This window comes from Leptinotarsa decemlineata, unplaced genomic scaffold (assembly GCF_025532065.1).
Source record: "Leptinotarsa decemlineata unplaced genomic scaffold, Ldec_3_MD MMD2_tig00026314_RagTag_RagTag, whole genome shotgun sequence".
Classification (NCBI taxonomy): Eukaryota; Metazoa; Arthropoda; class Insecta; order Coleoptera; family Chrysomelidae; genus Leptinotarsa; species Leptinotarsa decemlineata.
Window position 1 is genome coordinate 15272308 of NW_027412684.1, and position 24186 is coordinate 15296493.

At 33.9% G+C, this 24186-nt stretch overlaps 1 protein-coding gene across 1 annotated transcript in view; it reads right to left on the minus strand.

The window, feature by feature from the left end:
• Nucleotides 1–2516: 2516 nt before the first annotated feature.
• The window catches only part of Setd3 (SET domain containing 3), a 57720-nt gene continuing 36050 nt past the window's right edge, over nucleotides 2517–24186 (minus strand). Inside the window, exons 2-5 of the mRNA XM_023166113.2 lie at nucleotides 16406–16520; nucleotides 12977–13104; nucleotides 10786–10985; nucleotides 2517–3005 (exon numbers count right to left, since the gene is read on the minus strand). Of these exons, the coding sequence (XP_023021881.2) occupies nucleotides 2728–3005; nucleotides 10786–10985; nucleotides 12977–13104; nucleotides 16406–16520 (721 nt within the window). The 3' untranslated portion in view covers nucleotides 2517–2727. The remainder of the gene's footprint in view (nucleotides 3006–10785; nucleotides 10986–12976; nucleotides 13105–16405; nucleotides 16521–24186) is intronic.

Here is a 24186-nt window from a genome sequence, read left to right on the forward strand (position 1 = left end):
GTAGATACTTCATTCATTGTCTAAGGATTTAGTTCATTGTAAAAAACCACCGTTAATTTAAAATAAAAAAGGTGTTTTCAGAACACGGAACAATTATGGAATGTTTAATTGAATATTTCCATTAAAATAAATTACAATATATCCAGAAAGCAAAAAGATACACTTCCACTAGATTTCGTGAAAGACAAATGAATTCACAAATGTTTGAAAAAATAATAACACAACAAATCAAAGTATATTTGGATACAGCTAACATAATTCCAGAAATGCAATCTGGATTCCGACAGAAAAACGGTACCAACACTGCTCTGTTGAAGGTTATCAATGATATCACTACTTCTCGAGACAAATCGATGGTCTCATTTTTGGTTATGCTTGATCAAAGCAAAGCATTCGATCTGGTAAACTTCAAACTATTGCTGAGTAAACTAAAATACATTGGGTTTGAATGCAGTTCTTTAGATTGGGTGAGAAGCTATCTCACAGGAAGGGCTCAACGGGTTATACTGGATAATGATCAATTATGCTCATCTCTTCAGGAAACTTCTTCTGGTGTACCACAAGGTAGCATTCTAGGTCCATTAATGTTAATATTTACCATGCTATCACCAGGATGAACTTGGATTTAGAAAATACACTTCTATTTTTCAAAAATCATGGCCTTGGAATAAATCCAAATAAAACAGTAGCCCTATGTTTGGGATCTGACCTACAGAGAAATGAAGTTGAAACAAATTTCCATCTTTTTGTTGACAATTAACCGATTGTCTGGGTGAATTCAGCAAAAAATTTAGGTGTATATATCGATAACACTCTCTCATTCAACGAGCACGTTAAACATATTTACAAAACTTGCTTTTTTAAACTGAAATACTTATACAAGTTCAAGTTCCAGCTTTCTCAAGAAACAAAACTGAAATTAGTTCAATCATTGATATATCCCCATATTGAGTATTGCTGCTCAGTGTATTACAACTTCTTGCCAGACTATAATAAACACAAACTTCAATGCATACAAAATGCTTGTATGAGATTTGTGTACTGCATAAACTACTGTGTTCATGTAACTCCATATTTATTGAAATTAGATCAGCTGAATATTGAGTTTAGAATTCGTTATCTCATATCTGTATTCTTATATAAACTATTGGAAAGCAAAACTCCTAATTACTTGTTCAGATTAATCAGTAAGCGATCTGATAATCATTCTATCAATTCACCAAATTTGAGGGATGTTTTTCTTACTTTGGACCGAAGTATCTAAATAATTTATTACCGTATATTCATTTGTCTATATATCAATTCAAAAAACTTTGAAAATTCATTTCTTAGATGTTCAAAAATGATTGTAATCTTTTATATTATCTCCATTATATTTTTTTTTATATTATTTTTGTGTCTATTGTAACTGTTACTTATAGTCTTACTGTATGCTGTTTAGAATAGGACCTTTGTCACAGTTAGTAGTTCTCTTGTCACACTCTGCTTTTGAAAGAATTCATGTGCCGATCTCAAAAATTTCAGGCAGGTTTCATTTAATCTATGGCCGTTCTGAGGCGCGTTGAGCGACACTAGATTTTTCTGGTCTTCTAAACCGGATTTGTGATGCGTACTCTTTGTAACTAGTTTAAATGGCTGACTCAGTTTGACCGATATATTTTTTGACAAACAATTTCTACTTAAAATCATTGATGTGTATCTGAAACTGAAAGTGAACCATGTTAGATATAAAAAAAAACTGATTTCAGAGTTAGGAATTAGTTTTGTCCATCTCCTGAAGTCGCACGCACGTCGGGAAGAGCATTGAAGTTCTAAGCCTTCCATTTAGTAAGATGAGCTCATTCGATAATGTATGAAATAAGTTGCGGTAATTGATCTATGCCGTAGAGATGTTATGCTTGTGCTGTTCCAAATCCGGCGTTACACATCTGTCGAAGAGCAGATTCTCCTAAAACCAGCCACTCTTCAATTTGACACTTTCTGTCAAATATCTCTCCGAATATTCGGTCAACTGCGGAGAGTATTCATTCGCGTGTTTAGTGCTTATAACACTAATTTAAGCAATTCATCGCTGTCGCTGTAGAATTTCAAATGCCTTCCGCGAAACAACTACTTCCCTGGCGATAACCACGACTGATATTGTATAACAAGAGGTATTTTTTTCAAGTATTCTCACAGGTCTCACATATTTTTCGGGCGAGGAAACTTGTACGAATGTCTTTAGTTCATAATTCAACACCCGTCATGAAATTAGTCAGGAAAGTCGTGTTTTAGGTAGGTTAGGAAAGTTGAGTGGCTTGAATTCTTTTGAAATAGTTTTTATAATGTATCCTTTTTCCTGGTCATGGATATTCAATTTTTGTTGTGATTCCAAACTTGTTTCATTGAAAAAGTTAATTGATCACGTGTTTAATGCTGTAATGTTCAAACTATCTGGTCACTACATGATAATCTTTCATTTCCTTCTTCTTACTGAAAGGAAAAAGTACTAATTTGTCAATTAATTAAATTCACAATGAGCAGAAAAACGTTATATTTTCCAATAATTACATAACGCAGCATGTGGCCACATAACCAAACGAGCGTTCTCCGAAAAAAGGTTCAAATAACATTAAACAATTAGTGAACACAAATAAATAGATCTATTAACGGAGATTATCCATGAGATTCTTCTCGCCCAGAGACGGTCACGATTTCTCCCCCATTTTTTCTCAGTATTCGTAGAAGCTACTGTTTGATGTATTGATCTACATATTCGACGGCTGACGCGAGTATTTTCTTTTCGATCGCTCTCATTCCGACGGCCAGTCGCTTATTGGCGTTCAATTGCTTTCCTGCCAGCAGTTTCTGGTCCTCTTCGATCGAGGTCTTGTAGATGCCCAAAAGGAGTCGCAGTCGCGCCTGTAGAAAAGTCCAAGATTTCTTCTCCAAAGATGTATCTAGGGCGCACTGAGAGTATCGCAAGTCGTCGGCGCGGTCGCTTTCTAACCAATGCTGAAGTTGTTCTGAAAAAAAAAAGACAGTGACGTATCCGATTGGTTTTGATGATGATACCATTTGAAATATAATATACATACACAATTTTTTATTTGACGAATTAGTTTTTGATGTTATATAAAAAAAGTATGTGATCTGACTGATAAAAAATCGATTTGAAATACGTCACTGACGACTGTTTGTTGTAGAAGGCCTGTGTAATGAAGTTGAGCGATAAAATTGCTTTTCCGACACGTGCAAAACGACTCAAATATATCCAAAACAAAAAAAATATCAATCTAGCTAACAAATTATTTTTTTGACAGATTTTACAAGAAGCCAAAACATTGTCAATCACCTTCAAACAAACATGTCAAAAATAACCCCATAGCAGGGGAGCCCACGATGCAAAATGGGGATTTACACGAGCAAAGGTTGCAAAGCTTAAATGATAAGAAGAAAAAAATGTTATACAGGGTGTTCCTGGACTTCCTTTTTTCCTCTCGGGAATGTATAGATGGGGTCAAAATATCACCAGTACTTCATATAACTTTTTTTCCTAAAATCCTTCGTTACCAAGTAACGGGCCCTCGAAGTTACAAAATGAAAAATGTTTTTCTTTGATAACTTTTCAAGTGAATATTCAAAATCATCCAAATTTTGGTAATTGACTAAACAAATGAATTCCTTCGATGAGCTTTCATGCAGGAGTCAGTTGTTTTGCTACAAAGTCAGGAACGGACTACCCCCGATGGTCCACACCCCAAAACTTTGAAATGACAGATATTTTTCAATATTTTTCAACAAATTAAGGTTACTTGGACAATTTTATGAATAAAAGTACTCGTGTGGAAAGTCGATCGGAGCAACGAGTCTTGATAAAAATGTAGTTTCACTCGACGACATCAAACCCGCTCGTCCACCATTATTTGAAATGAATAATTATCAAAGCAGAAATAATAATGATAACGTTAATTCAACAACATTTATCCTGAGATGTCTACCATTATTCGAAAATATTAGTTTTTAAGGAAAATGGAAATGATAGGTAAAATGTTCATAACGAATTTTTATAATGCAAACACGTTTAACTAACGAAACTCAAGAGCCTCAAGAGCAAACAGAAATGAAAAATCCGCTACAGAAACTGCTCGATATGACCACCTTCTCTCTCTATACATTTTCTTAGTCTGCGAAGACACCCTCTCTGTACTTGAAATAGCATTCCAGGGTCGTTTCGTATGGCTTCACAATGTAATGTTATTCTATTCAACAATGCATCTCTTGTGTGAATAGGTGTAGCGTAAACAAGGCTTTTTAGATGCCCCCACAGAAAGAAATCCAATAGATTTAAATCCGGAGACCGCGATGGCCATGAATATGGCCCACCTCTACCAATCCATCTATTGTGGAAAATATGGTTCAGATGGTCACGCACAATCAAACTAAAATGAGGAGGATCGCCATCATGCATAAACCACATATCTCTTCGGGTTTGCAATGGAACATGTTCCAAAAGTCCATTCAAATCGTTCTGAATGAACTCCAAATAACGTTCTCCATTCAATCGGTCCTGTAAAACGAATGGTCCTATAAGATGGTTTCCTATGATACCAGCCCAAACATTCACGTTGAATTTCCGTTGGTGTTTGGTTTGCAATATCCCATGGGGATTTTCTTCGGCCCATATATGGAGATTATGAGAGTTGATAACTCTATGTCTACTGAAACCCGCTTCATCAGTGAATAAAACTCGATTAATAAAAGTCATATCCTCTCTTTGCTTATCCATGAACCAATTGGCATATTCCAGTCGTGCTGGAAAATCTTGAGGTGTCATGGCATGTACCTTCTGGATGTGAAATGGGTGGAGCAGTTGTTCCCTAATTATTCTATGAATAGTGGACTTGGATGTATGGAACTGTTCTGATAGACGGCTTCCAAAATATTTTCGTCCAATACAACGGTACGTACAGTCCTAAGAGCGCCCTCACCACCTCGTTTTGGCAAAACTGTACCTACAATAATATCGAAATAAAACAACGTGCTCAAATTAATTATCAATTATTACATACCTGTCTCCCTCAAGCTGCGATCGACACGCTCGAATGTTTCTCTTGACGGTACCGTTCGATTGGGAAAATGCTCGGAATACAGACGACGAGCTTCTGCAGCATTACAAAATGCTCGTCCATAAAATACATGCATATCTGCATATTTATTGAATGTAAACTGTTCGGCCAAATCAAAAAAATTCAAAATATCCTATAGAATATTGACAATACAATGATAGTCATATGACAACGCACCACTCAACAAAACAAAATCGCATTCCAGTTTCTCATTTTTTATCAAAACTTTCTAAAAGGTTTTTTGTCAACATCTGTGAAAGAAATGGAACATAATTATTCCCTGGATATTTTTCACCTGATCATGTGCAGCCGTTTTTGTAGTTCATTCGTTTGCTTTTTATTAGTATAGTAAATATTTTTTCCGATTTGCGTTTTTTCAGCTAAATTTAGATTCGTGTTAAAGAATTTCTCCCATAAAATTATAATCATCAGTGAAACTCCTCAACAGTTTAGCTGTGAAGAAGAATTTGAAACATTCGAATGTTGAGTTTCATGAGATTCAGATAACTGATCAACACGAAACGTGATTATTCCACACGTATTATGTACATACAAAATATGGAATGAATTCGATATTTCATAGTAGAGTAGCTTGTTAGTTTAAAAACACCACGAATCTACAGAACTTGATATTTCTTTTGAAAAAATATCTGCTATCACAATTGTGACTTAAACTTCCATATAGGTACTGTACTTTTTGTTTACGACTTCATTTTAGCATACTTTGTATTATTCCTGTTATAAATGTTGTTGAATTAACGTTATCATTATTATTTCTGCTTTGATAATTATTCATTTCAAATAATGGTGGACGAGCGGGTTTGATGTCGTCGAGTAGAACTACATTTTTATCAAGACTCGTTGCTCCGATCGACTTTCCACACGAGTACTTTTATTCATAAAATTGTCCAAGTAACCTTATTTTGTTGAAAAATATTGAAAAATATCTGTCATTTCAAAGTTTTGGGGTGTGGACAATCGGGGGTAGTCCGTTCCTGACTTTGTAGCAAAACAACTGACTCCTGCATGAAAGCTCATCGACGGAATTCATTTGTTTAGTCAATTACCAAAATTTGGATGATTTTGAATATTCACTTGAAAAGTTATCAAAGAAAAACATTTTTCATTTTGTAACTTCGAGGGCCCGTAACTTGGTTACGAAGACTTTTAGGAAAAAAAGTTATATGAAGTACTGGTGATATTTTGACCCCATCTATACATTCCCGAGAGGAAAAGAGGAAGTCCAGGGACACCCTGTATAATATATACTTTTTCATCGGTGGGGGAAGCTGCTATAGATTATTAAATATGTAAAAAAATACTGTTGCATGGACATACTCGAGCGCGTCAGGTATTGATACCATCAATGTCCTACGTATTTTTAATAATGTTGGTATGGTAATCTGATCGTTTGCATGATGTGGGTGGTTGTACGTAAGGGTTGAAAATGAAAAAAAAATTAATCGAGCGCGTCAGATTTTCTAAGGGGGTGTTAAGTACACCAAAAAAATGCTCTCATTCAATAATCTGACGATTTCGATCTGACGCAAACTAGCAACCATTATTGTAATGTGCAAAAAAAATCTTCATTTTGAAATACTCGAGTGCGTCAGATTAAGATATATATATGGTTCATCTTTATGTTTCAGACGTGCTGTCTCATAATCTGACGATTATCTAGAAGGATTCGCTTAATCTGACAAAAACAATATTTCTTTTTATTTATTTTTTATTCATTGAATTTAATTAATTGAAAAGCTCAGGAAATAGCATGCAAATAAATAATTTTAAAAAATGCTCAAGAAAATTCAATTTTTTATAATCAATTGATTAATTAATGAAGAAAAGAGAAATGAAACTTTATATGTTTTTTACCACTTTTATTTGTAACTGACGTTACTGCAGTTACTTATACAATATATAAATTTGAAAATGTCCTTATAGGACGAAACAGCAGTAACGTTAGTTACAAATAAAAGTGGTAAAAAACATAGAAAGTGTTAGTTACAAATTAAAGTGGTAAAAAACGTAGAACGTTTCATTTCTCTTTTCTTATTTCCTTCAAAATAAAAAAAATTAGCTACGCTCGAGAATGTCGAGATGACGTTTTTTTTACAACTTTGCTGCCCTCCCCTTTCTTTACGTCACTCTCAAATTGTCAGATTACTGGAATATACACTTTTCAGCATGTAATTAACACACCCTACCTTAATCTGATGCGCTCGAGAATTTCTGATGATTAATTTTTTTTTACTAATCTGATCCTTTATACTTCACGAGTGGCCTTATATATGGGGCTCATATTTGGTGGAGGTACTTAACCAGGTACAAGGTATCCCCCTGTATATTAATCTGCCGCGCTTCAGTAAATCCCGAAATCCCCGCTTGGGCTCCCCTATTACCAGAACCAATTTTGCTCACTTCAATAATCTCCAAGTTGCAACAAATACAATAAACTGTGATTGTTTGAAAATGTCATTATAAGACGAAACTGCAGTAACATTAGTTACAAATAAAAGTAGTATGTAGTAATGGCTGCATCCATCAATTTATTGATCCCGCATGTGATCGTTGGTCTGGCAATCATCACAAATATCCAATGCATTTATTTAGACCCTAAGCCTCAAACATTTTTGAAGAGATAGTCTTGCTTTGTGTACAACCATTTCCAACTGATCATTTAGGTGAGTTTTTCATCGATGATAATACCCAAATGTTCCTCTTCTGCTGCGGATGGAATAACCTCCCCTTGGAGGAGTCAAATTATTATTTCCCTTGGTGAAGTGGACTATCATAGTCTGGTTGGGGTACACATAAAGTTGCTACTTCTGGAAGCAACTATGAACATCGTCCAACGTTCCTTGGATAATATTAGATTCTACCTTTCCCAATGTGGTTCTTGTCAAGATGATTGAGTCGTCTACATAAGTTTGCAGATCTACCTCTCTTCTGTCAAGGAAATAAAGAAAACTCACTATCAAAAATGACCACAGGAGAAACAATAGCTGCACACCTTATGGTCGAGCCGTAGTAACTGACATGGATCCGACCAGACGATTTTATTCTTTTCAGCTAAAGCAGATCGAATAGATTCAGGTAGTGCATTATCCATTGCAGTCCACAATAGCTGTTAAGTAAGTGCGAGAGAGAGAGAGAGAATATACTTTATTGTCATAAAATTGATCTTGTGGACAAAGTTTCACTTAATCTATAATGCAATTATTATAATTATAATATATATATATATATATATATATATATATATATATATATATATATATATATATATATATATATATATATCTATTCAGGATACTGGTAAATATCAAATAATTAAAAAAATACTTTTTTTAAATCATCATTAAAAAATTCTTGTACATTATAGTATGGTCTGTCACTTAAAAAAAACTCTTCACAGCTTTCCTGAAGCATTGTAAAGATTTTATTTCTGTTATATTCTTTGGCAAATAGTTGAACATTTTGCAACCATTATAGATAATGGAATCTCTTATGAGTGACGTACTAGGTATTGGCAACTTAATGTTGTTGGATTGCCTTGTCACATAATGGGTTGGTGAAGATTGAAATGTGTTCGAATATTTTTTAATTAAACAAACTGTTTCCATTATATGTTAGAATTCCATGAGTGTTGAAGAGTAATCTACAAGAGTCTGTACGTTTTGATTTGCACATTATCTCATGGCTCGTTTTTGCAAAACTAAAATATTTTGAAGTAGATAACCACTACATACTCCCCAAAATGGAATTCCATATTTCAAGTGAGATTCCACCAAAGAAAAATAAACAGTCTTAGCTGTTGTTAAACCAAGTTCATTTGCGACTACTCTGACTGCATAACATCCAGAGGACATTTTGTTACACAAGGCATAAATATGTTCTTCAAATTTTAGTTTTCAATCAATATGTACTCACAAAAATTTTAGGCTACTTTTGTTCTCAATGATGTTACTCCCAATGGGTATATTGTCAAGTTCGCATCTGAGAGTTACTACAGTAGTTTTCAAAATATTTAGAGAAAGACGATTTGAATCACATCAATTTTTCACTGTCATCATATCGTTGGATATGATTTTAGTTAAATCGTTTGCATTGTCCGATTGCCAAAAAATGGTAGTATCATCTGCAAATAGTGTGAATTTTCCTGAAATATTTATACTTGTCAAATCGTTGACGTAGATGAGGAACAATGTTGGCCCTAGTATTGAACCCTGAGGTACACCCTTATGTATTTTTCTAATTTCTGAGCGGCGGTTTGTTTCCACCATCTGGCTACGACCTGACAAATATGAGCTGAACCAGCTCAGCATCACTCCTCTGAAACCGTAATAAGGAAGCTTCCTCAGCAGTATTTCGTGATCAACACAGTCGATAGCCTTCGAGAAATCGAAAAATACTGCAGCAGCAACCTCGCCACTATTGATTCCAGTATAAACTTTTTCCATGTGTGAGAAAATTGCAGCATTAGTGCCTTTACCACTTTGAAAGCCGAACTGTTCTTCATTGATGATTTTATGTTTTGACAGAAATACAGTTATCCTCAGCTTGACTAGTTTTTCTATAAGTTTTCCTAATGTGGGAATTAGGGAAATAGGTCGATAATGCGAGGGGTCGTCTTGATTGCCTCCTTTATATGGTGGTATTACCAATGATACCTTCAGGAAGTCAGGAAATTTTCCTGATTGAAATGATGCATTGGTAATATTGGTCAAGAGCTGTATGTGTGGTACATAATTCCACGCTTGGCTATCCTATTCAGTTTTTTGAGAACAGTTGAAAGCATTTTCATTGTTTTGAAGTAGAGCTGGAAAAATTAAATTATCAAAAAATTATTTTCCACCAACTTTTCATAGATAATGTTTCTTTGACCAATCTAATCTATGTGGTCAACTCAAGGAAATTTTCCTGAATATTTTGGGCGATGCTCTCATTTCAACAGTGAAAATCTGCCAACGGAACCTTTATTTCTATTAAATTCGCGTAATTTTGTTATTTTCGGATTCATGACCTGGTTTAATGACTATTAGCAATCTAACTATTTTACTACTTCCAGACATAAAGATACAAAGATTTAAACATCCCCATCAAATTCTATTCTCATCATAAAAGAGGAACATAGTTTATGACCAAAAAATTTCCAGTAAACATTTGAAAGCGATGAAAGCATGTTTCGTATATGAATACCGATTCACTTTGTCCGATATTGACGACCCAATATAGGAGAGCTGTTCAAATATAATAATAACGTCTATGAAATGATCTCTCGCTAGATTTAGATAGTTTTGACTGACATTTTAGATGCCCTTTCTCAATGGTAACGTTACTGAATTCGTGGGACTGTCTTCAAATACATTTTTACACTCGCAGGTTTGGATTCGGAAATATGAAAACGAGTCAAAAACTGTTATTGACAAGTGGTTGATTCTTCTGCAATGGTTTTCGCATTGGCGTCGTCAAATAAAAATAATTTTTTTTATATTCTTCGATTTTCTAGCGCGTTTTCAACTGAAGTTGGCGTCGAGTTCCTGTTGAAAAAGTGGTGGAGACTGTTGGAAAATTATATAAGAACCAAGAAAAGGGTGTAAGAGTGTCCATGGTTACTTTTTGAACAACCCCCGTACTTGTATTTATAACATAGACAATTCGAAATACACATTACCTTCATTCATATTGAATATCCTCAAGAACGCTAGAAGCGCACCATCGATAGGTTCAGAACCCTTTTTAATGAAGAAATCGCTAGTGGGAGAAATTGCGAGCTTTTGCAGCAGTTTGGTTCTTTTTTCTTCTAAGTTATCTGACTTGCTGATTCCGAGCCTAATCCAATAGCCATCGTGAGAGTTATCTTCATAAATAAATCTGCAAGAAACGAGTTGAGTATTTTCTAATATTTGAGAGAGATAGAAACAAAAACTATATTATTGAGGAACAATTATTTACATTATTATGACGATTTTGATGGAACAATTTATGTAGCAAAGATTGTGGAAGTTATTGCTTATTGTTTTTGCCTTTCACATAGCTCTTTGAGTATGGTAGTTAATTTGGTATAATCCTCGTATGACACCACTCAAATATACGAGGTCTGTTCAAAAAATAAGGTGGATTTTCATATTTCTCTAAAAATATTCATTCATTCATCAATTTCTATTTTGTTCCCTTTGCTATTCATGCCTTTCAATTTACACACATTGGAAAAGTGTAGGGATATTTTTAAAAATGGCAATAATTTTTTTTAGATCGCTTTAGGGAAAAAAAGTTGACGGGTGATTATTAAACGAATGTAACTTACAACAAAATTTATTAAATGGTCAAAAATACTGAGTGCGCATATAAGCAAAACTGAAAAAAAAATTTGGCTCTTCTTTGGCACCCCGAAAAAAAATCATAATACAAAAAAAATGGAATCAGTACAAAGTATGGCCTCCACGCTGGTTTATTACGGCCCTACATCTATCGTGCATTGACAAAATTAGATTGTCAATGTCTTGTTGAGGTACATTTGCCCATTCAGCGATTAAAAGCTCTCTCAATTGAAACGTTGTGTGAATGTTCCCCATATGCGGAGTAATTCTTCGTTGAAGCATGTCCCACACATGCTCGATGGGATTCAGGTTCGGTGATTGTGCTGGCCATGGCAATACATCAACTCCTTCGTTGGTGAGCCAGTCAGTCACTAGACGCGCGACATGTGGACGAGCATTATCGTGCATTAGGTGGAAGTTTTCACCAACAGCACCAGCAAAAGGACGGACGATAGGTAGAAGAATGGTGTCGAGGTACTGTCGAGCTGTGAGCGAGCGATTTGGAAAAACGAGATCGGTTCTGCCGCCGATCATGATTCCGCCCCATAGCATTACTGTACCACCTCTGTATGTGTGGACTTCCTGGACGTGTCTCAAACGTTCATTATTTCCAGGTCGTACCCACAGTCTTACTCGATGAGAATCTGGATGAAATCCAAATCTAGATTCGTCTGTAAACAAAACTGTATCCCAATCATTTGCATCCCAGTTTTGATGTTCTTGACACCACTCTAATCTTCTACCGCGATTGCCTCTCGACAAAGGTGGACATCTAAGTGGCCTTCTGTTGTGGAGATCTGCTTCATGCAGTCGATTTCTGACAGTATCACGACCAATGGTTACCTGGTGCGTCTGCTGCAACACGTTAACCAACTCAGGTGTTGTGATTGTCGGTTGTCTTCTTGCGGTTAAGACCAAAAATCGGTCTTGAACTGCAGTTGTAGCGCGTCCTCGCCCTGTTGTTGTTGTTGTTCGGCTGGACTGCCAGTTTCACGAAAACGCCGCCACAATCGACTGATAACACTTTGGGGGATCCCCAAACGAAGAGCTACATCATTTTGTCGCATGCCACCTTGAAGAAGCCCTACAGCTCTATTCATCTCAGTCAATGGTAAGTGATGGCGTTCCATGTTAAAGCACAATATTTCCAGTTTAATTGCTGAGCAAGAACTGCATAGAATGTACAAACTCGACACTTTCAGATTATTCATTTTAGCCGAATACCTACAGGTTGTAAAAAACTTGATAAAAGATTTGTTACCGTTTTGCAGGCTTTGTTCAACCCATGGAAATCTACAGGGTGATCGAGTGTACCAATTTAATCGAAATTAAACGACCTCATGCATTTATTTTTATGATATTTAGTATGTTATAAAAATACCCCTAGACTTTTCCGATGTGTGTATTTTCAATATTGGTAATAAAATATTCTAGATTTGGAGATAATGAACAAAACATTGTGCAATGTTCATCTTTGAATACACTACAGATGTTTTGTTGATTCCATATATGAAAAAATAACTCATGTGCTACTACTTTTCTTACCCGTTATGAATGAAAAGCTCGGCATTGGTTCTAGGTCCATAGAAAATGAAAAATTGTTCACCTGGTTCAAAATCTTTCAGCGCAAAACATTCGCTTTGATGCAAAATCGGATTATACTGGGTCGAAACCTGGAAAAAATTAGACTCAGCAATAAAATAGGCTTAGTAACACTTTTATCCATGAAATTCATTTGATGACTATCATTAATATTCATTATCATAATTAAAATCCCTCAGCCTGTTTTAGAAATATCATAGCGTATTTCAACGACTCATGGTATACTTCAATTGGTTCTTTATTCTCAGTTTTTTCAAAATCGTTTGTTAAAAGTCACGCTATAGGGCGTTACAAATTTTTTTCAATTCCGCACTTTTGGGAAATGATATAAACTTTTCATGTTTGAAAGAAAGATAGACACTTTGTATATCAATGTATTTACCTCTAATACTATTTAAAATAACGCTAAAACTACTACAAATTATGTTTGAAGGTGGTTGACAATGTTTCGTGGTGTATGTCATCAGTTCGGACTTCCATTGTCTACTATAATATAAATTGATTTGAAATTCCTGAGAAAATATTAAAAATATTAACCGAAAATAACAATTTTATAGAACAAAAAAAAACTAAAATCACACAGAAATAACATAAAACCAAACAACAACCAAAACAATAAAAAATTGAAATATTAATAAAAGCTGAAAATTAAAAATTATTATTAACAAGAATGAACAAGATGAGGGACTGCCAATGGGATCGCCACTTTCACCGGTTATAATATATATGGAGTGGTTTGAAACTCTGGCCATTGAAGAAGCTCCAAGTCTGGTTGAGATACGTAGACGACATCTTCATGATATGGAACCATGGGAATGCAGAACTAGGCACTTTCCTAAAGGACATCAACAACGTAAGTTCTTCCACCACTTTCACAATGGAAAAGGAAGTCCACAACGAATTGACTTTCTTAGACGTAGTGGTGAAGAGGACCGACACTAAATGGAAAACATCTGTATATCGAAAACCCAATCACACAGGACAGTATCTGAACCAGAAATCCAACCACAATCAATCGACAAAGAGAGGAATCATCAAGACTCTACTAGACCGTACCTTCGGGCTCTGTAATACAAAGGAAGGTCTCAAAAGGGAACTAGGCATCATCAAAAATGACCTTCAACGGAATGGTTACTCCAGAGTGATGGTAGAACAGGCTTTAGTTAGAAGACAGCAAGAGCTCCACAAGGAAGAGAAGCCGCCACAACCAGTACTTGTACTTCCCTGCATTAGAGGATTATCGGAAAGGACAAGAAGGATTGGATCCAAGTATAACATCAGGACCTGCTTCAGATCTGGGAACACTATCCGTAGCAGCCTCACGAAAACCAGGCCACCAAACGCGGACTGCGATTCCAAGAATTGCAATTACCGGATACCCTGCGAGTGCGGAGAATCATACATCGGTGAAAGTTCGCATTGCTGAGCACAAGAAACACACACAGCGAGGAGAAACCAGCAAATCCGGAATAGCAGAGCATGTTTGGACTCATCAACATAATATCAAGTGGGCTCAAGCTGAAATCATCTACAAAGAAGAACACTGGTTTAGAAGAAAATTCAAAGAAGCAGCGAATATGTTGTCCACCAACGCATTTAGTCAGGCTAGCGTAGAGATACGTAACATATAATCTGTAAATAACAGTTCGATTTATGTAAGAAAAATGAACACCTTTCGATACTTTTTATCTTCAAATGTTATCAATGTTGTTACTTGGACGGAAACAAAAGGGGTGTATTGACAATGTCAGTTCAACAATTCAAAACCTCAAATCCGGGGTCTATATCAGAACCACTTCTGTTTTCTTTGTATACCTCAACAATTCTGAAATTTCTTGAACAACGCACTGCTCGCTGATGAGCCGAGGATACCCAGATTTATTATAGTTTTTATCTAGGAGATGTGGAAACGGACTGTAATTTTATTAATGCAGATCTTCACGAGATAAATTAAAGTAACATAATGTTATTTGGTCCAAAAAACAATTTACCGTTTTCTCAAGACATCAAAATTACTATTGATAATTGATAGTGACCAATTAGCTCTTGTAGAACACAAAAAACCTTGGTGTAGAGATAGACTGTAATTTAAAATTCGAAAAACACATAAATAAACTTGTTCAGAGATCTTATCTTTACCTGAAAACATTTAACGGAGTCAGACATTTTTTAACGACATATATAAAACTACTTCTGTGTGAATCGTTAGTATTTTCTATTTTTAATTTTACCGACTTCGTTTACGGCCCTAACTCTTGCCTAAGACTTACGCATGGTGGTCGTAGACGTGAAAGAATTTGAAATTAGCTAATTACTTCTGGATTATTGAATAGAACTGGCACATACTTGACGAAAATCCATATCAAAACTAATTAATACAGTTTATTGTATGTCTTCACAACGAGTATAAATAGCTCATATAGTCTGGCTAATATACTTTTTGTCACAAAATTATCAGAGGAGTATTTTCATTACATTCATTGTAGGTCATATGTGCCAGTTTTACCTTTTTGTAGGGACTGCCAATTTATCAAAAAGTGACTTTCAGAATGACCAGAAAAAAATAAAGTATGTTTGCAATGAGTTATTGTCACATGGTATTTTGTTTTCTTTAAAGTTTTCTAGACGATTCCACTTTTGATTCTAAACCCGTAAAAATGTTTGGCAAAGAAACTCATTCCGTGACATAAAAACCGTTATTCATGAATTAATTGTGTATTTTTTCTCATAATGTTATCCAAATTGGTATTATAGAGCTCTGAGGCAAGTGTTTTAAGGGGAAACATTGATGTCTACCAGTGAGCATGACAGTGTTCCACGTAAGTGCAATTTTTACCATTCATTTAGTATATTGTGTAGAAATCCTGTGAATGATATCTGATTTAGTTCAATAACAAATGTTTGGAATACAAACTGACTAGAGAAAAATGTTTTCTGTATAATTCTGTGTTCATATAAAAGTATTTGTTTCGAAATAATTTTTCTTTCGTGTAATTCGATGCTTATATGAAAGTAGCGGTTTTTCCCAATTTGTGTCTAAAAGTTAATTATTTGCATGATCTACACATCTATGTACAAAGTTACTTCTTTCAAAATTGATTACTTCCTTTCTTCTCTTTGGAAGGTTCCCACATTTTTCTGTATCAAGATGGAGTAGTAGAAAGCCAAAAACTTTCTCTCTCAAAAATTGGTCACTCCTAAAAATATAACCCTATTGAATTAAACCGTATTAGTTTGTTTTACAATTTTTAGGCAGGAAAATACTATCATTTCAATTATATTTCTATTGTTTTTTCCGAATGAAGTATCATAATATCTAATAGAAAATTCGAATACGAAACAAACGAACAAATTCTAGATTCTGAAACTTACTGTTCCATTGGTGTGATTACACATATCCCATAATGGTATCAAGGCATTTATCATGCACTGACCATCTTCAGAAGGAATTGTATTCTGTCTTGTCATCACCGTAGACACTGCCCAGCTGCAAAAAAAAACAAAACTTTGACATCATAAAAATTCTCATTGGTCCAGCATCATCAATGCTCTTTATAAAACCTACAGTACCGTGTTTCCTTTGAGTTGCTTTTATTTCTCTTAATATTGTTGTTTCACGACTCAAATAGTATATTTCAATTACTTTGATGCGACGGTATATTTCCTTTCTCAATTTCCAGACAAAATAAATAACTTTTATCATAACTAAATTTAACTAAACTCTCTAAAATTCACACCGATAAGTATATCGTTTATGAAAGACAGGAAATTCCTGAACCAGGTACATGGGGAATAGTTAAAACATATTAATCAATCTGATATTAGTCTGTTCGAAAGCTTTTAGCACATAGAGATAAAGTTATTTATAATGTTATTGGAGAAAATGAACAAGAAAATCCAACTTCATGTAGGTATTGAAGAAATCGAGCTGCAAGGTGAATAGAAGAATATCGAGTATCCTTCTTTTTTGTTTTACATAATAGAGTCAATCAGTAACCAAACAAGTGGATGACATTGTTTCTTTCGGGTATTCTCCCATGTTGAAACCAGAATAAGATTAAAACTTTTCTCTAAAATCTCCACTACTTTCACCATCTATTATCATGCAAATTCATCACATTCTTATATTTAATCTCGCACACTGATGGCTGAAATGAAAATAAACTTGTGAAGGGCAATGACAAATGATGACCTTGAACCTCGTTTATATGCATAAATATCCATTCATAACTTCTATTTTAATGATATGCTCATAGTGCCGTGGAAAGTGAATGTTTCAATTGTTCGTGTTAAATGTTTTTAAATATTTCGTGTGTAGCATGAAAGCATGGGAAATTATGTGAACAATATAAATTATTGAAAAGGTTGTACATGTTAGTTGTGAAACGAAAATTTATCGCTTTTTGAAAATAAATTATCTACGGTATGATTCCATATACAGTGTCACCATTGAAGTGCGCACCATATGGGAAAATGATGCGGCCAACTGCGACCCACTGACGTTCAGTGTTTGTCAAATTCAACTTTTTTTTTGAAAAAAATTGAAAAAATGCATTTCTAGATCGAATTTAACAAAAAGTTACTTGAAAAAGTTGTGTCTACGGCAATTTTATATCCATATACCAAATTTTATGCAACTAGGATAAAGTTAACGTTTTGCTTATTTTTGACAGATATCCCCTTTATTTTAAAAAACAAGTTCGGTTAATTGTCATCAATTCATGAATACATAACAAACTCATCATGGAGTTTAACTTTTCTGATACATTTTTACTTATACGGACATTTTTAGAGAGAAATTAAAAATTTGCTATAACAATTTTAACATAACTGGTGCAAGGTTTCAATCACTTGGCTATTTTCTTAAACAAACCTTTGATTTCGAAAAAGCAGAGGCAACTAAAAAAAAATGCAAATAATTTCGATAGAACTATTATCATTATTATAAATTTAAAACAACAATAATATTATAGAAAATACAAATGGGTAAAAAAAATTACTTATTGATCTAAATGAGGTTGTCAAACACTTATAGCCTACATTTCAGTATGTCGTCCTTTGACATCTGTAACTGCATTTTTAATAAATCGGGGATTTATATTTGCACAGCACTCGCGAATGGTATTTTTCAGATGTTGTATGTCAGTAAATGGTCTACTTCGGTACACTTTTTGTTTCAGGTAACCCCACAAGAAAAAGTCTAAAGGCGTCAAGTCGGGTGATCTAGGTGGCCAATAATGTTCCCAGTTACGTCCAATAACTTTGCCTCTGTTTTACAGAGGCAAAGTTATTGAGATAAACATTTTTTTGACTGCGGATTATTGTTTATTGATGTATCCCAACATTACATGAATTTTTTCATTCCTCAATATTTACATTTAATATGTATAAATAATTTTTTTTGTTTTTATGACAGAGTGACGAAAGGCGCGCGGAAGCCAGACTACCCACTTTTGGCTCCATTTTCAGGGCTCTGTAAAAATTATAAATAATCGAGATACAGTTTCGGGAGTCGGGACTTTTTTTACGCAAATTCATTGATTTTTTCAAATCTTTTTTCAAATTTCCAAAATTTTGAAAATTTTCCGAGATATTAAGAAAAAAATAAAGCCCCATTTTTTTTTCACTTAATTGTTTATAACTTTTGTAATTTTTATCGGCGCGTTTTCGGACCTTCCCTTAAACTTTCTAGGCAAAAATACGAATCGAATGACACCTTGGTCGTAATTTTTGGACAGGGCTGAAAAATGTCACCAAAAAGAGCTAAATCGAGTACATGTGAACCAGAAAAATACAAGTGGTACAAAAACATAGAAAGTTTGATTACTTATTTTTCATGATATTCATTTTTTTACTACTATGAACAAACTATACACAAATTATTATTATATCCACTATTTGGAAATACTGATAAACATAAATTCCAAAATGGATATTTCAAATACCAGTCTGTTTTGATTGTTAATACTTAGGAGGCTTTGCATCCTGCTGTGTTTACAATCTCTAGTCAAAACATCATTTTGGTAAATCTCTAAAAATGCTTTACGAGCACGAAAAGCGGTTTTTGACAACAAAATAGCAACTCTGTTAAAGTAATTACTGTAAAACGAAAATCGACCAGTCAAGCTTTCTCAATCTTTTCAATTATTGTAATTCATGCAATTACACACAGACATTATTTCAAACACCTCCGAACATAATCGTGTGAATACAAATTGAAACTAAAGCTTCGTCAAGATTCCGCATGCATAAATTCCAATAACTGAAAAAGAAAGTACAGAAAAAGTGAAACCATTCATTGTTCGTCTGGAAGTTTTGTAAACACTAAAAGTCCACGGAATGAATTCAAATGCCTTCTTTTGCATATATTATTGAATCGCAAATCCAAATCCACCTCAATGTGAAAAATCGGTAAAGGATTCTCGATTACGTAACCCAAGTAATAAAAAGAAGAATAAAACAGTGTAATCTGAACTAATTATAGGTGGTGTATAGTAAAACAGTAGAACGAAATAATCTTAATTAAATTTATATTTTTTGCCAAATATAATAATGAACTCGTGAAAGCTTGAAAATGAATATGATGGATATCCGGAAATGTTATATTAGGATCAATAACTAGCTCATGATGTAATTCATACTGTTGTTATTGAGTTCAGTGGAATTTATCTACGGATTTATAAGATACACTTATAATATTGAGAGGTGAAAGGTAAAATTATATGAAGAATTAGCCGATACTTTATTGTGAAATTTTCAATAAATAGTTTACAAAACCGTAACGTAATTCAAATGAAGAAGCGAACTACTCTGAAAATTCTACATTGGAAGGGTTGAAAAAAAAGTTAAATGAATATCTGAGTCTGATCTATACTATCTGAGTTTGTGGAAAATGGAAAAAAATTAATATATATGATAAATATTAAAGTATGAGAATGAATTATGGAAAAGGGATTCGCATATGCAAATAAACTACTTAATATATAAAATTAAAAAAACACACAAGATAATATAAAATCACAAATATAGGTTTTTTTTTATTGATACGGCCGTTACTTGATGAAGATCCATAGTAATTTCAAAAACTACACCTCAACGATTTGATCTCCACAAACTTTATTTGAAAAATATATCACAACATGTTTCGCTAAAACATTAGCTTTTTTAAGTGATTTTCAAGTGACTTGAAAAAGCTAATGTTTTAGCGAAACATGTGATATATTTTTCAAATAAAGTTGGTGGAGATCAAATCATCAGGTGTAGTTTTTGAAAAAAGTATTCGTTATTGTTTGCGTATTTTTTGTGTGTTTTCTGTTTGGTGTTTTGATTTGTCCTAAAGATTAATAAATTATTGAATAAATTGATGAATAGTTTAATAACTAGTTTAGTAATTTTTATTTATCTTAATATACAGCGTGACCCATTTTTAATGGAAACACCCCCCTAAAATTTGAAGTTGTGAATCGATTTTATTAATTTTTTTCAAATGTCAAGTACTAAAAGGTCTACCTTGGGACAACATTTGAAATGTTTATTAAAGTTTCACGGCAAAATACGATATTTTTTCTTAATCGAAAATCGGAATTTTTTATTAGCGATTTTTTTATTGAAAAAAAATCACTACGCCACTGGATTCAGAGTGCCTCTAAATAGGTGTGATCAAAATTTCATGAAAAGATATTCATTATTAACAAAGTTATGACAACTCAAAAATTCGAAAACTCACACAGCTAACAGTCACAATATATCATTTTTTTTATGATTTCAACAATAAAGTGCCGCCAGATGAAACAAAAAAACAAATAGCGTAAATATTTTTAATGAAAATAACGGAATTACAATCACACAATTCAACTAACAGTGAAGCAAAAAATTTTAATAAACGTAACTAATAACTAATTATTGAAATGTTTCGATTCAGTGCAACAATTAATTCTAACTCATATTCTAATAGCCTCTACTAATCCACCACGTATTTCGATACATGTGTCGTAGCGCTTACGAATGTTTCTGATTACGTTCCTTAGTTCTTGAGGGCTAATATCTGCACATACCTGCCGAATTCTTGTACAAAGTTCATTTCTATCTCTTGAGCGGTTTTTGTAAACCTTTTGTGTGAGAAGTCCCCAGAGAAAAAAGTCCAAAACTGTGAGGTCTGGAGATCTGGGTGGCCACTGTATAAACGGACTACCAATATTTTCCTCAACAAAGAAAGGACCAATAATTCGTTCGATCAATATCCCACACGAGACGTTGATTTTTTCGGAATACTGGCTTTTATAGTTCATTACCCAGTTAGGATTATCCGCTGCCCAATAGCGACAATTCTGTGATGACACTACTCCATTTGTAGTGAAAGTGGCTTCGTCGGTATATAAAATATTTTTTAGGAAATTTCTATTGTTTAAATATTCCCCTTGGGCCCATAAACAATATTCCAGGCGTCTTGCTTCGTCGCCTTCTTGAAGTGTGTGTAAAAATTTTGGCTTGAAAGGTTTAATATTCTTCGCCTTGAGACATCTCCGAATAGTTTCTCGTGGAATATTCAAATCTAAAGTGGCATTCCTTATACTGGCATTAGGATTATTTCCGAAATAATCTAAAATGATTTGATTATTCCTGTCATTCCTGTTTCGTCTTTGTACAGGATTACTTTTTAACATCATTTTTGATACTGCACCAGTTTCATTGAATATTTTATTTATTTTATTTACCGTACCGCAGCTAATACGAGGACGATCTGGATGTCTCTCATTAAATACTCTACAAACCTCTCTAGCACTTCTAACGACATCTCCTGAAAGGCGTACAATTTCAATTTTCTCTCTTACGCTCAATCTTGCAGCCATGACACAAAATAATTCAAAGAACAGTAAGGTGAATATTGTTGACAATAGTACACTTGAATCTTTCACAAGTGTCAATCTGTAATATCATTTCCATGGCAACTAAGAGTTAAATAGAAATATTAGGTCTTAGTTTTAGTTAATTTGCGTGAAAACTTGAATGTAATTCCGTTATTTTCATTAAAAATATTTACGCTATTTGTTTTTTTTTCATCTGGTCACACCTGTTTAGAGGCACTCTGAATCCAGTGGTGTAGTGATTTTTTCATTAAAAAAATCGCTAATAAAAATCCCGATTTTCGATTAAGAGAAAATATCGTAGTATGCCCTGAAACTTTAATAAACATTTCAAATTTTGTCCCAAGGTAGACCTTTTAGTACTTGACATTTCAAAAAAAAATTATTAAAATCGGTTTACAACTTTAAATTTTAGGGAGGTTTTTCCATTAAAAATGGGTCACACTGTATATAAGACCAAATCAAGTCATGTTTTTCACTCCCACAAAATAAACTAAGTTCATACTACATATTCTACAATTCAATTTTAATGAATTGTAGAATATGTAATGCCATTCAAGAGCTATATTGATTGACTCTAAAAAATCTTTTAATAAATCGGTTTTTTCCGTTAACCAGCTGTCGCATCCCTACAAACGACAACCCTCAGAAGTAGAAACTTGTGCGAGCTAAGGATTAACGAGGTCTTACATTTTAACGTGTGATTCCTAACACGGGTTGGACGATAGCAGGTGAAAATCGATCGTTCAGACTGGGGCTTGAACCACCGACCAACATAGCAGTCAATTCGAGTGAGTGAACAAATCAGCCACGTCGAACTGACCGGCTACCGACCTGGAAGGCTAAAACAAGTTTTTAAATAATTCGTTGAAGGTGTAGAATTTTCTTGCCGAATACCACTCGTGCTCGAATTTCTGGTGGTATTTGAAGCGAAAATTTTTAACAAAAATGCTTCTCAAATCGCCCTTCTAGTCGAGAAATCTAGAGGAAAACGCGGTTAAACGCCTGTCAACCGACGAGGATGTTATTAATAATTAAAAATAGAAATCGTGGTCGCGAGACACCGATCGACACACGCCATATGCCCGATTCACTAATAATTTCCATTTCCACGACTTGGTTTCGTTTATGGTAATTTGCACACCGTCTTGATAGCGATACGTTTTGATCCGTGGGACAGAGCATAATAACACGGGTATAAAAAATAAATATTTGAGAGAATCAATGAGCTTGTTTCATGATTTTTGATTTATAGTTCACTTGATAGAAATTTCAAATTAAAAAACAGTGCACTGTTTAATAATATTCAGTTATGAAAATAAAAAAATATAGCAAACTGGATTAAAGAATCATTTCAAATATTCAATTTATTCTACAATTCTCAATCTGTACAACTACAGTTTATTATAAAAAAAGATTCCTACATACATAACTCTTTCTACTATTGCTACTAAATTCAAGCATTATAGGCTCGCTTGGGTAATCTGTTGAATCTTCCAAAATTTGAGAGGAAGGTTGAATAAGGTCAAGTATAGACAGAATTGATTGTATTCGAACTGATCCAACAAAAGCTTCTGAGGTAATACCATTAATCATATGATAAAATTTAATGAAGTAAAATGTATCATGCTTTCAGAAACAGATAATACTCTCTATGGAGAATACTTGAAGTTGAAATGAAAAACTGTGTCATCAAATTCAATATTTTCGTCCCCCTTTCATTTATAGTCACTTTTTAAATGATTTCTATAAAGTCTTGTAACAGTAGAAGTATTGTAGTCCTTTCTTTTCGATACTTTCACCCATTTTTTTTCTCATCATTTTATCTTTTGGGAACCTAAACTCATTATATGAAATAACTCATCTATAAAACAATGCGCTTTCTGTTTTCTTGTGCCTTTCCGCACAACTAAAATCAGCACAAGAATGCACCATATTAATATTCAAATACACACATTGGAAAAGTCTAGGGATATTTTTAAAAATGGCAATAATTTTTTTTAGATCGCTTTAGGGATAAAAAAGTTGACGGGTGATTATTAAACGAATGTAACTTACAACAAAATTTATTAAATGGTCAAAAATACTGAGTGCGCATATAAGCAACACTAAAAAAAAATATGGCTCTTCTTTGGCACCCCGAAAAAAAATCATAATACAAAAAAAATTGGAATCAGTACAAAGTATGGCCTCCACGCTGGTTTATTACGGCCCTACATCTATCGTGCATCGACAAAATGAGATTGTCAATGTCTTGTTGAGGTACATTTGCCCATTCAGCGATTAAAA